Source organism: Hyperolius riggenbachi, chromosome 6 (genome assembly GCF_040937935.1).
Source record: "Hyperolius riggenbachi isolate aHypRig1 chromosome 6, aHypRig1.pri, whole genome shotgun sequence".
Taxonomy (NCBI): Eukaryota; Metazoa; Chordata; class Amphibia; order Anura; family Hyperoliidae; genus Hyperolius; species Hyperolius riggenbachi.
The window spans coordinates 274206746-274225127 of record NC_090651.1 but is presented as its reverse complement, the minus strand read 5'-3'; the positions used below and the strand labels follow the sequence as shown (position 1 = coordinate 274225127).

General features: G+C 42.1%; 1 protein-coding gene across 3 annotated transcripts in view; it reads left to right on the top strand.

The window, feature by feature from the left end:
• Positions 1-18382, top strand: part of CEP164 (centrosomal protein 164) — a 195458-nt gene that overhangs the window by 99214 nt on the left and 77862 nt on the right. For all 3 annotated transcript variants that reach the window (XM_068240894.1, XM_068240892.1, XM_068240891.1), the window contains 4 exons: positions 2360-2437; positions 3009-3128; positions 7511-7633; positions 12471-12614. In XM_068240894.1, the coding sequence (XP_068096995.1) occupies positions 2360-2437; positions 3009-3128; positions 7511-7633; positions 12471-12614 (465 nt within the window). The remainder of the gene's footprint in view (positions 1-2359; positions 2438-3008; positions 3129-7510; positions 7634-12470; positions 12615-18382) is intronic.

The following is an 18382-nucleotide window of genomic DNA, read 5'->3' as shown; positions in this document are numbered from 1 at the left end:
CCGCAATCGCTTCTCTTGCGATTGCATTCTCACTTGGTTTCTTCTGTTGTGTATCCACCGTCGCAGGTGGCGGCTAGATTGGTGGACAAACATACATTCCTCATCTGTGCTTATTTGGTCTTGTGTCGCTGTTAGCAATCGCCCTCTCCGGCGATTGCCTTCTCGCTTTTTCTTCCTGGTTGTGTGTTCATCGTCGCAGGGTGGCGACTAGTTTGGTGCACACACATACCCTCTGTCACTTTGATCTCTCCCTTTCAGGGCTATCTTGCCCTGCGTTTCTGCCCTTCGTGCAATTCCTGTCTGGCGTGTGTGGCAGGGCAGAGGAGCTGTTCCTCTGCACTCCACAGCTCCACCTGCCGACAGGAATTTCCCTCTACAGGTGCATTGCTCCTTTTGCTGGGTTCCCGCAAATTATACGCTTGTGGAGGATTTCTGCAGTGTCAGCGCACGTCTTGTGCGCTGATCACGGAGAGAATTCCTCAATCGTTACAAATACAATTAAGTAAACACAAGATAACATTATCTACACTTCGGATGCATCCAGATTTCTCTGCACTGATCTTTCAAGTCCTGTGTGTAACCCTTTGAATGTTGTAGTGAAAAAAAAATGCTGGTTGCATATAATATGCTGTAAATAATTTTTTAGAGCAAAGAAGAAATGCTGGGTTTCATTCCGCTTTAATAAACAGCATTGTATGATGATAAGCGGAGTTAACAAACGAGCAGTGGTACAATCCTAGAGAGAGTCTGACCATGCCCAGCCCTTTCTAGAGCCAGAATAACATTTTTAATAAATTTTTGTTTTGATGCATCTTTATCTGCAATGCCTGAACTGTTTTTGTGTTTTTCTGTGGCTGTTGAGATGACCTGCTGAGAGAATTAATTGTGGTTTCAATGTCTAGCTATGCTGAGGAAAGGAACTGGGCAACATATTGAGCTTAGACATTTCCTGCATCGAGCCCAGTCCTTGTGTTTGCCAGCAGACAGGCAGAGGACTCAGACTACAGATAGATAACAGATGTTCTCTCCTTGCCTCTCAGTCCTGTGCACAGCGTAAGCCTTTGGCAGTTTTGAATAGCCTGTGTCTACAGGGAATGGTACAGAGACAGGGCATCAGGTGTTTTGCCTGCAAACTGGATGTCTGTTCTGCATTATTAGATGGATTTCTATAAAACTACTAGGAAATCTGCCAGCAAAGCCAAACAATTAGTATGGTACCAGGGGCAATAACAAACATACAAACTGAACACTAAAAAAAAATAGATCTACCAGATCTTCAAAATAATTACACGAGATAATAGATACATTTTACATGCATTCATTGACTAACTTTTTTTTATATCTGAACTATGGCATAACACTATTTTAGGTTTGGTTTAGACAGATGGCTACCGGTGGTTCGTTTACTATATACATGCGGTATATGGGTTATTTTCCATGGAAATGTTTTATTTGACAAAAGGTCACAGGCATAGTGTACCTAATTGCAATCAGCAAAATTGTGTTTAACCCGAGTTTTCTCCTAGGACATACTTTTCAACTTCTTTTAATAACTCTTCAGTATTTTGCAGTGGAAAAAATACAAAAAGTAGGTGAAAAAGTAGCTTAAAGTGAACCTCCGGACTAAAAATCGACTCAGCAGCACTGAAAAGGCCTGGTGTTTCTTTTACAGTTTCACAGCATCAGAACTTTGTTTCTCTTATACAAGCCTCCTTTTTAGCTGCACAGAAGAAAACTGCCCGGGCTTTTTTCCCCTGATGCTGTGCAAAGCATGATGGGATTTCTGATGTTGTTGTTCTCGTTCTGCTGTTTTGGTGCAATTTTTTTTTTTTTTACATTTTGAATTTGACATTTGAAACCTAGCGTGGGCAGCTGGGAGGGGTAATCAGGACACAGGACAGTTGGAACTGTCTTCTGCTCCTTGTCACTTCCTTTCAACCAAAAAGATGGCTGCCCCCATGACAAAGATGGCAGCCCCCATGAATCACAAACATTTGCCTTGTCTTTTAAAAACAGGGTGGGTAAGAGATTATATTACCTATCTATTCTAATTAACATAACTAATGTAACTTGATGACAGTATGTTTGTTTAGGCTGAAGTTCCCCTTTAAAATCATTTTGAGTATTTTCTTGCTTACTGGTGGTGTAAAAGGCATTTTATTGACACGGTGTAAAATATCACCTTGGAGAAAATTCGGGAGAAAAAAAATGAATTGCATATGGGCCATAGTTTTTGTTTTGAAAGAAGTTGGTCAGCTTTGCTATATTCCAAGTTTACCTCTGATTTTGTGCATAAAGCCAGATTTACATCTGACCACATTACATCTGCCTTAAGTTTTCTTTCTCTTCTGACATTTAGGCTCTTAAGTCACTAGAGAAGCAGCATGAGGAGGAGTTGGAGCAGATGAAAGCAGCAGCTGCAGAGAAACATCAGAAGGTGAGAACAGCATGGTGTAAACAAACACACACACACACACACACACACACACACACACACACACACACACACACACACACACACACACACACACACACACACACACACACACACACACACACACACACACCTCCACCTACCTACACACACCTCCACCTACCTACACACACCTCCACCTACCTACACACACCTACCTACACACACACCTACCTACACACACACCTACCTACACACACACCTACCTACACACACACCTACCTACACACACCTACCTACACACACCTACCTACACACACCTACCTACACACACCTACCTACACACACCTACCTACACACACCTACCTACACACACCTACCTACACACACCTACCTACACACACCTACACACACACCTACAGACACACACACCTACAGACACACACACCTACAGACACACACACCTACAGACACACACACCTACAGACACACACACACACACACCTACACACACACACCTACAGACACACACGCACACACACACCTACAGACACACACACACCTGCTCCTTACCTGTATTTTCCCTCCTGCACAGGAGCTGTCTGAAGTGCAGAATGCCAAGCCCTCACTGCAGTTACTGGAAGCATCTCAAACTACAAGTGATTTACACCTTGCCAACAAGAAAATGGCGCATGTTTTGGACTTTGAAAGAGAGGTAACTTTATCCTGTACATACGCCAAGGGAAACCAAGTTATTCTTTTTGAAGTCTACAGGGAAATGCCACTTACGTTGTAGAATTGCCATAAATATAGATGGAAGTTAAATATAAATGGATAGATAGATAAATATAGGTGAAGCAGTGAAAAAAAGGGTGCAGGAGACCTTTAATAAAAGCCACATTTTGCGACATGACAAGGAAATTTGGGCGCACTGCAGCTGGCTGAATTTTACCTTCTTTGCCACAAATAATGGCTTTTAGAATAGCTACGATATCCAGCTATGTAAGGTAAATTTCAGCGTTTGATTAGCGGCAAGGTTGGGCAATTTTAGCGGACAGGCTTGCGTAAAACAATATTGGCTTGCGGACAACTAAATTGCAGCATTGTATAGTGGGCACAGAGCCAGTGTACAGGCAGGGCTGGTTCTCTCATGAAGCAAGGTGAAACATTTGTATCAGGCGCAGAGATTACAGGGGCAGCATTTTTGTACTGTGTTTACACTAACAGCATGCAGTCAGAGTAGAAAGAGAAGTGAGAGGAGAGCGAAGTGAAGAGGTCATAATTGGGGAAAATCAGCTTGTTGTGCTATGTGAGGAGTCTGACAGTGAGTGAGGAGGGGGGAGGCCAGAGAGCAGCAGTATTTCATTTGACTTGCACAGCAGAAGGTAGGAGGTGGCACTGCTGTCCTGACTGAGGAGGAGAGGAGTGGCTGAGGGTGAGCAGTTTGTTTGTCACAGACTCACAGCCAGCCATTGTGCTATTGTGTTGAGTTTCAGCATGTGAGAACATTAAATAAAGCAGAGTAAATGGTCGGGTACTGTGTGATCATTCCAAATGGGGGAGGGAGGGGGGGCGCCTCCTCACAAGTCTGCCTCAGGCAGCAAAAAGTCTAGAACCGGCCCTGTGTACAGGGCACACTAGCCTCAAGAGGAAGCCAAGTTTGATGTAAAACAGCTGTCAGGCCCTGCACCCCCTGACGCCCACTGTCACTCACTGGTCCAGTGTGATAATTGTAATCTATCTATCTTTGCTAAATTTGCATTGATATGCTTGAATACAAGTTTTTATACACTGATGTAACTGCACCTTATCGGCAATACATTACTCTTTAGTGCCAGATCATTGCCTTTGTTTGGACCCACATTGAGGATTGTTCTCTGCTATTGAAATAAGAAATAACAAGAATTAACAACTTCTTATTTCATTGATTGATTCGTTTGCATGGTGCATGCAAATTTCTTTATCATTTTTACCTTGATCTAGTGGCGGCATATATGGCCATGTGCAATAAGGTTGAATAATCTTCATTTCTTCAACCTCTTGGCCTATCCCGCCTTTACAAGTTGTGTTCATTGTTCTTTGCTATTGTTACATAGAAAAGTATAAAGGTTGCACAGGGTTATTCTTTTAAGATGCCCATTAGTGGTAAAAAATTTCCCTCAGATGCAATCATTTGATCAGATGTGTAGGATCCTAAGTAATTGGAAGGTAATTATTGATTGTTACCATAAACTGCTTGTTTAGGGCACTTTCTTCAGATACGATCGTGAAATCCATCATTCCATGCAACAAAATTCTGTATTCCATTCAACCATAGAATCATTTCACATTAATTTTCTCCTAATTTATTTATTTTTCCCCATGTTACTCTATCCCTTTGGGGTTTGAAGTTGCCCATAAGCACAGAAACCTGTATGTCACTCAAGCTTTGTCCTCGGCTGCAGAAATGTGTTGCTACAGGAGTATCAGTTTGATTGCTGTTAATAGTGAACCTGTGCATTTTGATTGTCTAGTGTATTTTTTCTCCGTTTCCTCAATATAAAGCACTGTGGGCCTTTGTGCATAGGAGAGCCTCCTTTTTTTGTTGCATCTGTTTTGCATGCAAGGTGTGTAACCTGCCTATAATTGGGCTCTGCACATCTGTGCAGTTGGTCAATCAGATGCAACCTACCTCGGGAAGCGCTGCCACCTCCTCCTTGCTGTATAGAAAAGTAAGTTTTACTTAAGGCTAACTGCATCCCTTTGCTATTTTAGTTTGTATTCCTTTTTTAATCTGCGTTTAGGGTTTAATGTATAGTTTGCATCTGCTTTGAATACAAGGTGTGTATTTAGCCACCAGGGTGGCTGCTAGCTGCATCCATTTGCTATTTCAGTTTGCATTCTGTTTTATTCCGTTCTGTACCTTCATATAAGATGTGGGTGTGGGAAGAGGATAGCAATAACGTGTCCTGTCATGTTGATACCAGCCTGCATGCCATTTAACAATGGTGATGGGTTGCTTTCATGAAAACAAAAAAAATAATAATTCCCAAAACCCACTGCAAAATGCAATTTCAGTTAAAGGAACCCTATTGATTAAGGTATTTTTTTTTTCAATTGAGATAGCAATGGTTTGGTGTATACATTCCACTGCTTACATCTTTGTTTACTGTTATCAAAATACTTTAACACAAAACTACGGTCAAGCTGAGCACGGTGAAGAGCCAGTAAATTGTGAGGGGAGGGTGAATCCCTCACACTACATCTGTGTTAACCCTGTGTGCGACTGCAGCTGCCTGTCTCTCTGACTGAGCTTTCTAAAGGAGAGCAGAAGAAATGTTTCTTGTTTGTAATGATGTGTGAAATCGTATAACTCTGTAGTCTCACCCCATGCAAAGAATAGCACTTACCGTGTAAAATTGAAGCACCCCTTCACCAATGAATTGTTCCAATACTGCTGCAACCTATAAACAATGAATTACAGCTTTTGCATCTGATATTTAATATGAAAAGTAGGAAAATGTTTAGACGTTATTTGCACAGTCATTGTAGAACACTTGGGCATCGATAGTATTCCTTTAAATAAAGACACACATGCATAGAAAAGCCTTTGCAATAAACCTTGATTTCTACATTTAATGGGAAAATACAATTTTTGGCCCTTGTTTGTGTTTGCAGATCCTTTGCCAGCATTGCAGAGATTCATTAATGAACCTGGAGTGGGGTATTTTGGAAGATTTGTATGCTTCAGCACCCATGCTGTCAGTCTTAATGATTTTATTAGATCAGTCATAAACACTGTAACAGCATGTTTCCTGTGGAAGAAATGAAGAATGACAGTGTGGGAACTGAAGCATGGAGTCTTTTGGTATCCTGTGCTCCAGTTGCTATAATTACATTGAGTTTCCGATTGACAATCGGGATCATCAAAACACACTGGACAATTTGCAGTTGACGAACATTTTAAGACACCCTCTTCTAACAATTCAAGTTCCATCCCTACATTTCTTCACAGCATTTTGTTCCTTAGATACGCCATATTGAGTCAAAAAAATAAGTTGGGTTTTTTTTCTTTTTAATATTGCTCACATGTGTCACCCCATTGGTGCATTCTCTAATTGTCCCTCAGAGCCTGGAAAGAGTCCCCTTGCTAGCTGAAGAGGTGATATAGTAAAAATTAACACACAATACTCCAGCCACTCCTTGGCACATCTATCCTGGACCTAATCAGGTCTACTGGCACGAAAGTCTGCAGCCTTGCTGGGGAGTCTGAGAGTACCCAGCAGCCACATCTTACCATGCAGCAACCCAGCATATGAAACTGTATACATAGTCTTACCCATCCTCTGACCATCCCTCTTCTCTTCCTGCTGGCTGCTGAGACCTGTTCATACTGGTTTGGGACACACAGCAGCCTCACCACCTGAGTGTGCCACTCCATCTGCTTACTTGTTCCCTTATAAATAAGAGCCAATCACCTTACTGCTTTTTCTCAACACTGTTCAGAACTAGTATTCCAACTTTGATTAAAGAAAATATTTCTTGTGGTATACATCCTTTAACCAAAAGTGCAATGTATAAAAGAACCGTATTTACCAGAGGCGCCTCTTTTGTGAAAGCATATATATTGCACAACAGGGGTCTGCTGGCTTCCACACTTCATCACCTCAGGTTTTTTAAAGAGAATTTTTTTGAATTTTGTAAATATAAACACTACAAACTATCAGTATCCCCAATCCCACCCGCACCGCCCTAGAACCCCATCACTCAAAGGGCCCAGAACATACAACAGACTGACATGATCATAACGATTTATTTTAACAGGTGCTTAGGCATTTAATGCCCCGTTAGTATGTAGTACATAAACTTACATGTAAACATACTGCCATCATATGTATACAGTATATAGCAGGATAACTATGTTGTTTGCTGCTTACTGTCAGACCATAATGCAATTTTTGTGCTAGTTCAACTACAATACTTAAATACTGGAGATATCTGCGCCAGGAAGCTCCTTTCAACAAATGAGGGGCAGTGTTTCGTTTTGATGACTGCTCTTTTGTCTGTGCAGAATTCACATTTGCTAATCTAAAATTTTAATTGTGACTCAATATCCAGATGAGCGATCTCCTGCAAGAAAAACGTAATGAAGTACAGAGAGAACATGAAAGAAAATTGGAGCATATGAAAGAGGAACATAGACAAGAACTGGAAAAAGTACGGAAACAGTTTGAAGATGAGGTAAGCATATTTCTTTACCAGTTTTGTTAGTTTTACACTTTTACAGTATTCAGATTGGTGATGGAGAATTTTGTTGCACAGCCACATATTGGGGAATATTTATACTATAGTCTATAGTGTATATGTATATATATATATGTATATATATATATATATATATATTAATAATAATATACTCGCCTATATTTTTTGCTATGTAAAAATGTCTTTTCTTTCTCCTACACTCTGTGAAAAGAGAAATAATTTGATCCAGGCAGGCAGAGAGCAGGGGAGGGAGGGTAAGGGGAGTTAATTAGTCTGAAGAGGAGGCTTTAGCTTCAGGAGAAATTAGGAAGTGCTACAAATATAAATGTGAGTCTGTTCTATCCCTTATGATGTACCAGATGAATGGAATTCTCTGTCCTCCATTTTAAAGATGGCCATTAACCCATAACAGCTTCCTGGTCAGCACTCTGTTAAACTGTAATATCACTCACTTGAGCCATAAAAAAACGTGGACATTCCATGGTACATTCAGCTGTAACTGACAGCTGCTGATAAATAACTGACAGCAACTGGTATATTTCAGTTCTGACATAATATTGTCAGAACTGGAAGGGATCACTGTAAGCAGAAAATGGTGAGCTTCTGAGAGGAACTGACGGTGAGGTTAACATGTAATATTCATTTGAAGCTACGTCATGTGTTTATTTAAAATAATTTTACTCGCTTCAGGTTCCCTTTAAATGACAAGACAATATACTCCGTACAGTGCTAATGAAGATGTCAGCGCTATGTAAATACTACATAATAATAATGATTAAAATATAGAAAAATGATTCCGCTATTTCAGTTTCCTGTATGAAGCCTGAGAAGATTATGCTGGGAGTTTGCATATCTTCCCTGCAACAGAATAGAATGGACAAGTGGTAACATGCCTGAAAGGATCTGGTGCTTAACATATGATCCGATGAAGCTTCTGTTAATCTGTTGTGGTCCGTTCCATGAATTGGTTGGTTTAAACCACTTGCCGACCGCCCACTACCAATTGGCGGCGGCAAAGTGGCACCCCAAGGACCGCGTAATGCCGATCGGCGGCAGTACCTGGGGGACTGATTAGCCGGGGATCGCGCGCACCCGCTGGCATTAGGCTCCGCCCACCCGCCGCCGGGTTGTTAACCCCCGATCTGCCGCATACAAAGTGTATAATACACTTGGTAATGAATACAAAGTGCATTATACGGGCTGCCTTCTTCCCTGGTGGTCCCAGTGATCGAGGGACCACCAGGGGAGGAGGCAGCCCTTGTAGTAAAAACACCAGCACACTGATCCTGCCCCCTGATCGCCCGCAGCACCCCTCAGACCCCCCCCTGATCACCCCCTCAGACCACTGTTTGCACCCAATCACCCCCCCTAATCACCCATCAATCACCCCCTGTCACTATCTGTCAACGCTATATTTTAGATTAGGTCCTAAACTGCCCCCTGGGGGCTCCTGATCGCCCCCCCCCCACACCTTCAGATCCTCCCCAGACCCCCCCCCCCCCCCCCGTGTACTGTATACATGTATTCCCCCCTGTAATCACCCACTGATCACCTGTCTATCACCTGTCAATCACCCCCTGTCACCACCTGTCACTGCCACCCATCAGATCAGACCCTAACCTGCCCCTTGCGGGCACCTGATCACCCGCCCACACCCTCATCGCCTGCAGACCCATCCTCAGATCAGCTCCCAAGTGCGTTGTTTACATCTGTTCTCCCCTCTAATCACCCACTTGGGTTCCTATACTGTCCTGGCATTTTAGGGGCCCTAAACCGTAAGGAGTAGTCTGGAAATCAAATGCCTCAAAATGACCTGTGAAATCCTAAAGGTACTCATAGGACGTTAGGCCCCTTAGCGCACCTAGGCTGCAAAAAAGTGTCACACATGTGGTATAGCTGTACTCAGGAGAAGTAGTATAATGTGTTTTGGGGTGTATTTTTACACATACCCATGCTGGGTGGGAGAAATATCTCTGTAAATGGACAATTGTGTGTAAAAAATAAATACAAAAATTCTCATTTACAGAGATATTTCTCCCACCCAGCATGGGTATGTGTAAAAATACACCCCAAAACACATTATACTATTTCTCCCGAGTACAGCGATACTACGCGTGACACTTTTTTTTTTGTGGCCTAGGTGTGCTAAGGGGCCCAAAGTCTTATGAGCACATTTAGGCTTTACAGGGGTGCTTACAATTTAGCACCCCCCAAAATGCCAGGACAGTAAACACACCCCACAAATGACCCCATTTTGGAAAGTAGACACTCCAAAGTATTCAGAGAGGGGCATGGTTAGGCTGTGGCAGATTTCATTTTTTTTTTTTTTTCTTTGTCACAAGTTAGCAGAATTGGAAACTTTTTTTTTTTTTGTCACAAAGTGTCATTTTCCGCTAACTTGTGACAAAAAATAAAATCTTCTATGAACTCACCATGCCTCTTAGTGAATACTTTGGGATGTCTTCTTTCCAAAATGGGGTCATTTGGGGGGTATTTATACTATCCTGGAATTCTAGTACCTCATGAAACATGACAGGTGCTCAGAAAAGTCAGAGATGCTTCAAACTGGGGGAATTCACTTTTTGCCCCACAGTTTGTAAACACTATAACTTTTACCCAAACAAACAAAAAAATCCAATAAGTGTCTATTTATTGATCAAAGACATGTAGCACAATAAATTTAGACAAAAATGTAGATAGAAATTTTACTTTATTTGAAAAATGTCAGCACAGAAAGTTAAAAAAAATCCTTTTTTTTATTTACAAAATTCATGTCCTTTTTGATGAATATAATAAAAACAAAATCATAGCAGCAATCAAATAGCACCAAAAGAAAGCTGTATTAATGACAAGAAAAGGAGGTAAAATTCATTTAGATAGTAGGTTGTATGACCGAGCAATAAACCGTTAAAGCTGCAGTGGTCTGAATGGAAAAAAAGTGTCTGGTCCTTAAGGGGTTTTAGAATGCAGTCCTTAAGTGGTTAAAGCGGTTTAAAACTTTTCAACAAAAATGTGTTTCCCTACTTTTTATAATCCATACAATTATCATATTTGCTTTTGTGCACAAGCATTAATATTCATTTAGATATTATAACTTCCCAAAGTTCAGTTAATTTACTTTGAAAACTGCTGGTGCATTTTATTTACAGGTAGTCCTCGGTTAACGAACGAGATAGGGACTGTCGGCTCGTTCTTAACCTGAATCTGTCCTTTCAGAGTAAGCGCAGTGGAAGGTAGATAGAGGACATCTCACCTGATCCATCGTGCTGCCCAGAAGCTGCGTGGCTGGTCCTCTCGCTCCGTCCACTATCCTCCCGGCAGTTTCACATGCGTCGCATAATGACACATCAGGAGGCGCCGCCACTAGGGGGCTTTTCCTGATTGCGTCATTATGCGATGCATGTGAAGCCGCCGGGAGGACAGTGGATGGAGCGAGAGGACGGGCCACGCAGCTTCCGGGCAGCATGATGGGACCTTCTACCGCAGAGGATCAGGTGAGATGTCCTCTATCTACCTTCCGCTGCGCTTACTCTGTATTAAAAACGGCGCAGAAGAGGTAGTCCCCGGCGGCGTGTCGTCATCGCGTCCGGTCGGCGGGCGTTCGTATTGTCGGGGCGTTCGTAAACCGGGGACTACCTGTATAAATGTTGTCATTCTGTTTTAAATGCTGCCAGCAGTTATTTCTGATCCGTGTTTCACTTTAGCACTCATCAGCTGAAGTCCTGCACAGCCAGAGAATGTTTACATAAATGTATCAAGTAAAGAATATGTACACAAGATAAGATTGTAAGCAGTTCGGAATGCGGGTTCTCCCTGCAGAAGAAAGAGTCAACCCTGTGATATAACCCTTTGAATGCTGTTTTACTAAAAAAAAAATTGTGTTAGTATATTATATGCTGTAAATAATCTTTTATAGCAAAGAAGAAATTCTGCATTATATTCCGCTTTAAGCTGTACTGCTAACTCAGCCTAAAGGGGGCCACACACACCATACAGTTTTTTAAATATCTGTTCAATTCAAGAATAGCAATCATCTGATTGTAACAATTCAAAAATCTGACCAATTTACCACACACCTATGTTCAGTTTTGTGCATGTGCAGGGAGGGACGCAGAGACACTGAGGAGAGCTGGGGGAATGACGCGGCGGGGGGCAAGGAGGGGCGGGAGCATGCAAGTGGTGGGCGTGAGCAGGCGGCGGGCATGCGCGCGCAGCGGATAAGCGGTGACAGACCTACCCCGTTTTTAAAGGGGCTAAGGTCACTAGTCATAAATAAAATAATTGAAACCTCGGAAAAAAAATTATTGGAACTGTACATCAAGTAATTGACAATCCATCACACACCATACAATTCTTGATGAAGTTGTTCTGAAATTTACAACATGTAAATTCTCCAAAAATCAATGGGAAAAAAAAAATGGGGCATTTGATCGGATTTATCGGGCAATTTTTCAGGACAACCGATTGAAATTATCAAATTGATTAAACGTTGGATCTTTTAATTGTATGGTGTGTGGCCACCTTAAGGCTGAAAAGAAATCTGCATTTTTTTTATGTCTTTTTTGTTTAAATCAAAATTTTAATATATTATAAAGATGGTGGAATTATGGGTGAGCAAGAAAAGAGACCATTTTTTTCAGCTTGGCAGCCAGAAAATAAAGCTGTAGAGCGTAATACAAATAATGTGTCGAACTGAAGTAATGTTAGTTGCCTAGGGACACCAAGTCTAAATAAATACAGTATATATATTTGCTACAATTCTGCTTTGCCGTTTTCAAATGTATTTATGCTTTGGTTGTTTGCACTTTATTAGGAGCAAAACCAGAGGACACAAATGCTGGAAAGGTTAAAAGATGAACTGGGAAGGTTGACACGACAACATGAACAGGAATTGGAAATAGAACGTCAGAAGCAAGAGAAATCTCAGGAAGAAAGGCAACGTAACTACAGGGAGAAGGTAATAACGACTAAGCAGAGCTCACATTTGAACTCATGCTAAACACATCTTGAGGCTGGTACAGTGAAGATGGTTTCTCAGCACAGCCACAGAAATTCTTGCGTCAGTTTTCATTGGTTATTAAAGACTGCGCCTCTGATTCTCCAGCCGGACAACTGTACTTATGAACCAAAGTACAGTCATGCGTTTACCCACAAAAGTGCATAGAAAACAAAATTACACCTTCTGTCTCGGATGTCTAGATACAAAGACACTGTGGCCTGATGCCCCTGCAATTCAAACTAGTAGGAAGCACAAAAAGGCTGCTGCACTCACGTTTTGTAGCCAAATGGGAGCAGGGAATCAAACGCCAAATCCAAGCAAAAACTGTAAAAGATGTCCCGCTGCACCAGGAGGTTGGGTAAACTTAGAAAAACTTTATTCCTTATTCTGACATCGTAATGTACAAGTAAAAGCTCACGCGTATCGGAGCATAGTGTGGCTGCTTAACCACTTCACAACTGAGGGGTTTTACCCCTTCAGCATCCAAGCAATTTTCACCTTTCAGCTCCTTCCATTCATTTGCCAATAACTTTATCTCTACTTATCAGAATGAAATGTGTTAAATGTGTTTTTTTTAATCACTAATTAGGCTTACTTTGGGTGGTACATTATGCCAAGAATTTTTTTATTTTAAATGTTTTTTAATGGAAAAATAAGAAAAAAATTGGAAAAAAATCCTTATTTTTCAGTTTTCGGCCATTATAATTTTTAAATAATGCATGCTACCGTAATTAAAATCCACGTAATTAATGTGCCCGTATGTCCCGGTTATTACACCATTTAAATGATGTCCCTATCACAATGTCTGGTACCAATATTTTATTAGGAAATAAAGATGCATTTTTTTTCAGTTTTGCATCCATCATTAATAAAAAGCCTATAATTTATAAAGTAACAGTATTATACCGTCTTGACATACATATTAAAAAAGTTCAGTCCCTAAGAAAACTATTAATGCATTTTTTATAATTGTAAATTTATTTCATTGTATTTTTTTTACAAAAAAAATAAATGTTGGTAACTATTGGGGAGTGTGGGAGGTAAGGGGTTAATTTAAAATGTAAAAACAGGTCTTTGCATTTAAAAAAAGTACTTTTAGATGTAGTTTTACTATTTGGCCAAAAGATGGCCTCAGTCTTTTTTTTGTTATATGTCCTGTAAGCGAAACATGTGTGCTTACAGGAAGCGTACTGAAGATGGGAAACTTTTATTTATTAGAATGATCTTGCAGCTTCTCATAAAAGGCGCCGATAATTGCTACGGGGACTTAGATCAATGATTAGGAATTGCTTTCTCATTCATTGATCTCCTGGCAGGCAGATGGCAACATGAACGAGTGCACAAATAAGCGGGAGCGCTTTCAGCAGTGGTAGCAGCGGGAGTACGTATATTTACTCCCCTGGGCGGTTAGATGAAGTCTGCAGGGGAGTAGATATACTGTACTGGAGCTGTGAAGTGGTTAATCATAGCTATGGTTAAGGAGCCACGTGAGCTTTTACTTGTACATTACGAGGTCGGAATAAAGACTAAAGTTTTTCTACGTTTACCCAACCTCCTGGTGCAGCGGGACAGCTTTTACAGTTTTTAATTCAAACTTGAAGTTGTATACAATAGTAATGTCATCTCCAGGACACCAGAAGAAGCTAGAAGGGTAGACAGTAGGCGACACCTCTGGTGGCCTGGGATGTTATTCTGTTAGTAAGGATCGGTATTTAAAGCCATTGACTGCCATCAAAATCCCCACTTGCTCTCCACCTCCTATATTCTTCAGGTAGACAGGAGATGGGAGTGCTATTTTTATCATTGCCAGCATTAAAGGGAATCGGAAGTGAAAATGATGACTTAGTACTGCTAAGAAATAAACTATTATTATTAGCACGGATATGAGTCTCATATTGTTTCCGGTGCAGGAATAGTTAAGAAACTTCAGTTGTTATCTATGCAGAAGATCCTGAAGTAAGAGGTATACAGAGGCTGCCATATTTATTTCCTTTTACTCCATACCAGTTGCCTGGCACCCCTGCTGGTCTATTTCTATGCAGTAGTATCTGAATAACACCAGAAACACGCATGCAGCTAGTCTAGTCAGATCTGACTTTAAAGTCTGAAACACCTGCGGCTCGATTCACAAAGCGGTGCTAACCAAGTTAGAGACTTTAGGCATGATAACATAGACGTGGAGCTCCGCTCACAACCTCCATCCACCGACAGTGCAGGAAAACGGGCTGCCAAGACCTCGGATCCAATACTGTAGAAAGTGAGATCCGCACGATGTCGGTAGAATCAGTATTGCTTTATTAATCAGGGTAGAACTGCCACTACCTCTGTTACCATGGGACTGAGGCACCCACTGACTGGCTAAGCCTAGACCTGCAGATAAAAACGGTTAAACACACTTTATTCTGTCTAGCTAGCGACAATACAATAGTAGCGTCTCTCCAGAGACCCGGGTTCAGTTTCTGTGTGTGGCTGAATAATAAATAGGGTAGCTGGACAAACAACTGACGATGGCGTCGGTTTATTGAAATGTAATATAAATAATTAATATATACAGAAAATCAGTACAATCAACAATTATAGAGACAAATGATAACACAGTATAGAAAATAAAAATGGAGAAAATACTTCGAGATCGTGGAAATATGTCCTTTCTGGGAAAATCTGCGCACATGGAGAAGTTCCTTTGTTTCAGTCCAGGAAAATGGCTGCCAGCCACATGATCCTCTGGCTGGCTTGATCAGGTGATGGTACACAGAGGAGGACTGAATTGCCCGGGCAGCTCATTTACTTTTAATGGAGCTGCGTTCAGAGGCGGGCTTCCAGAGTCGGCCCCCGGGCCGGACTATGGTAATCACATCTGGGCAGGGCCTTTCACAAGCCACATAACCCTGAGATTTTCTCTAGGCCGACCTACGTGGCCGGCACACAAATAATAATCACATATTATCGATCCCCAGAACCTACCGATTAATATGATACCTTGGATGCGGGTGTTAGGGCGTATGGTTCCAGAGGGGTCCATAACTCCTTAACCGAACGAGGTATGATTATGATTTGTATACCACGACGTTGGTCAAATTTTAGCGACTCCGAATACACTACTCCCACCTCTGGGTGACACTCGGTTTTCCTTTAATAAGCAGAAATCATAAATCACATGCATCCTATCCCTTTTGAACCATGGAGACGCTTTGTCAGGGTAGTCTGATCTCCTGTTGGGATTAGCTTCCTTGGCTCTGAAAAGACTCCTGGTTGGTTAATTAACATCTGAGTGTGAGATCAGCTTGAACAAACTCTGAGTTTTACACATCCGGCTTAATTAGCAAGTCACAGGGCCAGGTTTCATGAAAAGACCTCTGCTAACTAACTCCTATGAAGACAGCAGAGACCCCCCAGGCTGGACTGCCTGGTATCCACAGACATAAGATTCTGATTTGGCAGCGCAACGACAATCGAGGCAGAAAACCGATTGCGTTTTCTGGTCTGACGGCTTGTCCGTCACAGTGATAAGTTTAGATCGAACGCAAAGTCCCGCGCGCAAAGCAGCACCATTAAACTCTATGCGAAGTGTACCAGACTTTACTAGCGCAAAACTATTGATCAGCTGTGCACTGCGGTGCTAACCCAGTTGGTGCTATAGTTATCACGCCTAAAATTTATCACACCTAAACTTATCACACCTAAACTTATCATGCCTAAACTGAGTTAAGGTGTGATAAAGAGCTTTTTACCAGTGTGCTAACTGTTAGCACCGCTTTGTGAATCAAGCCCTAATCCACTGCATGCTTGTTCAGGGGCTATGGCTAATAGTACTAGAGGCAGAGGATCAGCAGGGCTGCCAGGCAACTGGTATTGCTTAAAAGGAAATAAACATGGCAGCCTCCATATACCTCTCTCTTCAGTTCCACTTTAAACTCTGCGACTTTATAAAGTCATGGACAGCACTGTCTTTTGAAGCACTTATCTTAATTGTCTCTCACTGTTTCTTCTTTGTTTATGGTTTTTCTGCAGAGAAAAGTTCACTAGCCTGCTCTGTGGAAGCATTTAGGCTCCCTGCACACTGCAAATCCGATTTGCGATTCCGAGTTTGATTCCGATTTGCAATTCCAATTTTTCCTGAATGCTATCAACAGAACAACGCAGCATGCAATAACGATTAAAAATCGGAATCGCATGCAGTGTGCAGGGAACCTTATATTGCTGAGTATATTGTGGAAACTGCAATTATTAGAGAACGAAGCAATGTATAAAAAAAAAAAAGTTATATACCTGAAAATAAAAATATGACACTATTTTCTTTGCTACTAATGTTCTATTAATTATCCGTATTACACAACCAATTCATTATATCATGAGGTTTTTTTTTTCCGCTTCAGTGTCACTTTAATTGGAAGGACAGTAGGCCACAGCCATCAGAAATTTGTATTTCGAATGCTGAAGTAGGCAGTCCAATTTAGCTTTTTATTGCACTTTGTGGGGCTAACCGTTGACCATATTTGGGTGTGTAAGTACAGTTGTTAGAGGAAATCTGTAGTAAGAGGAATATTGCAAACTTCATTACATATTCTACTTGCCTGGCTGTTGTGCGGATCCTGTGCTTCTAATACTTTTGAAGTTACTGTCCCTCAATATGATTATTAGTGATTTTTTTTTGGGGGGGGGGGGGGGTTTCAAGTGATTCAGTGCACCAGACTTCTAAAGGGGAGGCCAACGTCATTTTGGGAAACATTTAAAAAAAAAAAAAAAAAAAGAAGGCAAGCATTGCCTTACTCCCAATAACTACATATAGGGAGAACGCAGTATTAAGGAAATGGGTTGACAACCCGTTTTTAAGTAAATTGTGTATCAAGCTAGAATAAAGATTTTCCATCCAGTAACCACACTGGTGTCAATAATTCAAATTCACAACCTATAAAAAATCTGTAATGAGCTTTATTAAATGCTTGCCCTGGGTCTGTGTTGTCTCTCATAGCGTGCAGGGAGGTGGGGGAGCGGCAGGTGGCATGGCCAGGGAGAGAGAGCTGCCCAATGGCAGCACAGGAAACCCTGTAGGAATGCCCCTGGTGGGCGTTTTAAACAGGGAATCCCTCTCCCCTCTGTTTACCTCTGAGCTAGCGACAAATCTTGTCCCTAAACTTGGGGGGCTATAGCGCGGTGGTGGGGGGCAAAGAGCGGTGGTGTGGGGGCACAAAGCCATGTCATTAGGCAGAGAACATGGCTCTGTGTCCCATCTGCCCCCCGAAGATCCACCTCGGGTCGTCTTTAACCCCCTTGGCGGTATGAAACATTCCGCCAGGGGGCAGCGCAGCATTTTTTTTTTATTTATTTATTTTTTAAATCATGTAGCGAGCCCCTGGAGGGCTTCCCCCGTCGCCATGGCGACGGGGCGGGATGACGTCAGGGACGTCATTGGGACTCCAGATCCACCCCTCGGTGCTGCCTGGCACTGATTGGCCAGGCAGCGCACGGGGTCTGGGGGGGGGGGAGGCGCGCGCCGCAACGAATAGCGGCGATCGGGCGCGCGGTGGCAGCGATCGGGGTGCTGGCGCAGCTAGCAAAGTGCTAGCTGCGTCCAGCAAAAAAAAAATTATTTAAATCGGCCCAGCAGGGCCTGAGCGGCACCCTCCGGCGGCTTACCCCGTGTCACACACGGGGTTACCGCTAAGGAGGTTAAGGGGTCCCCTTCTGCAAAAGTGCAGACAAACGTACTACTTTGAGACAATGAT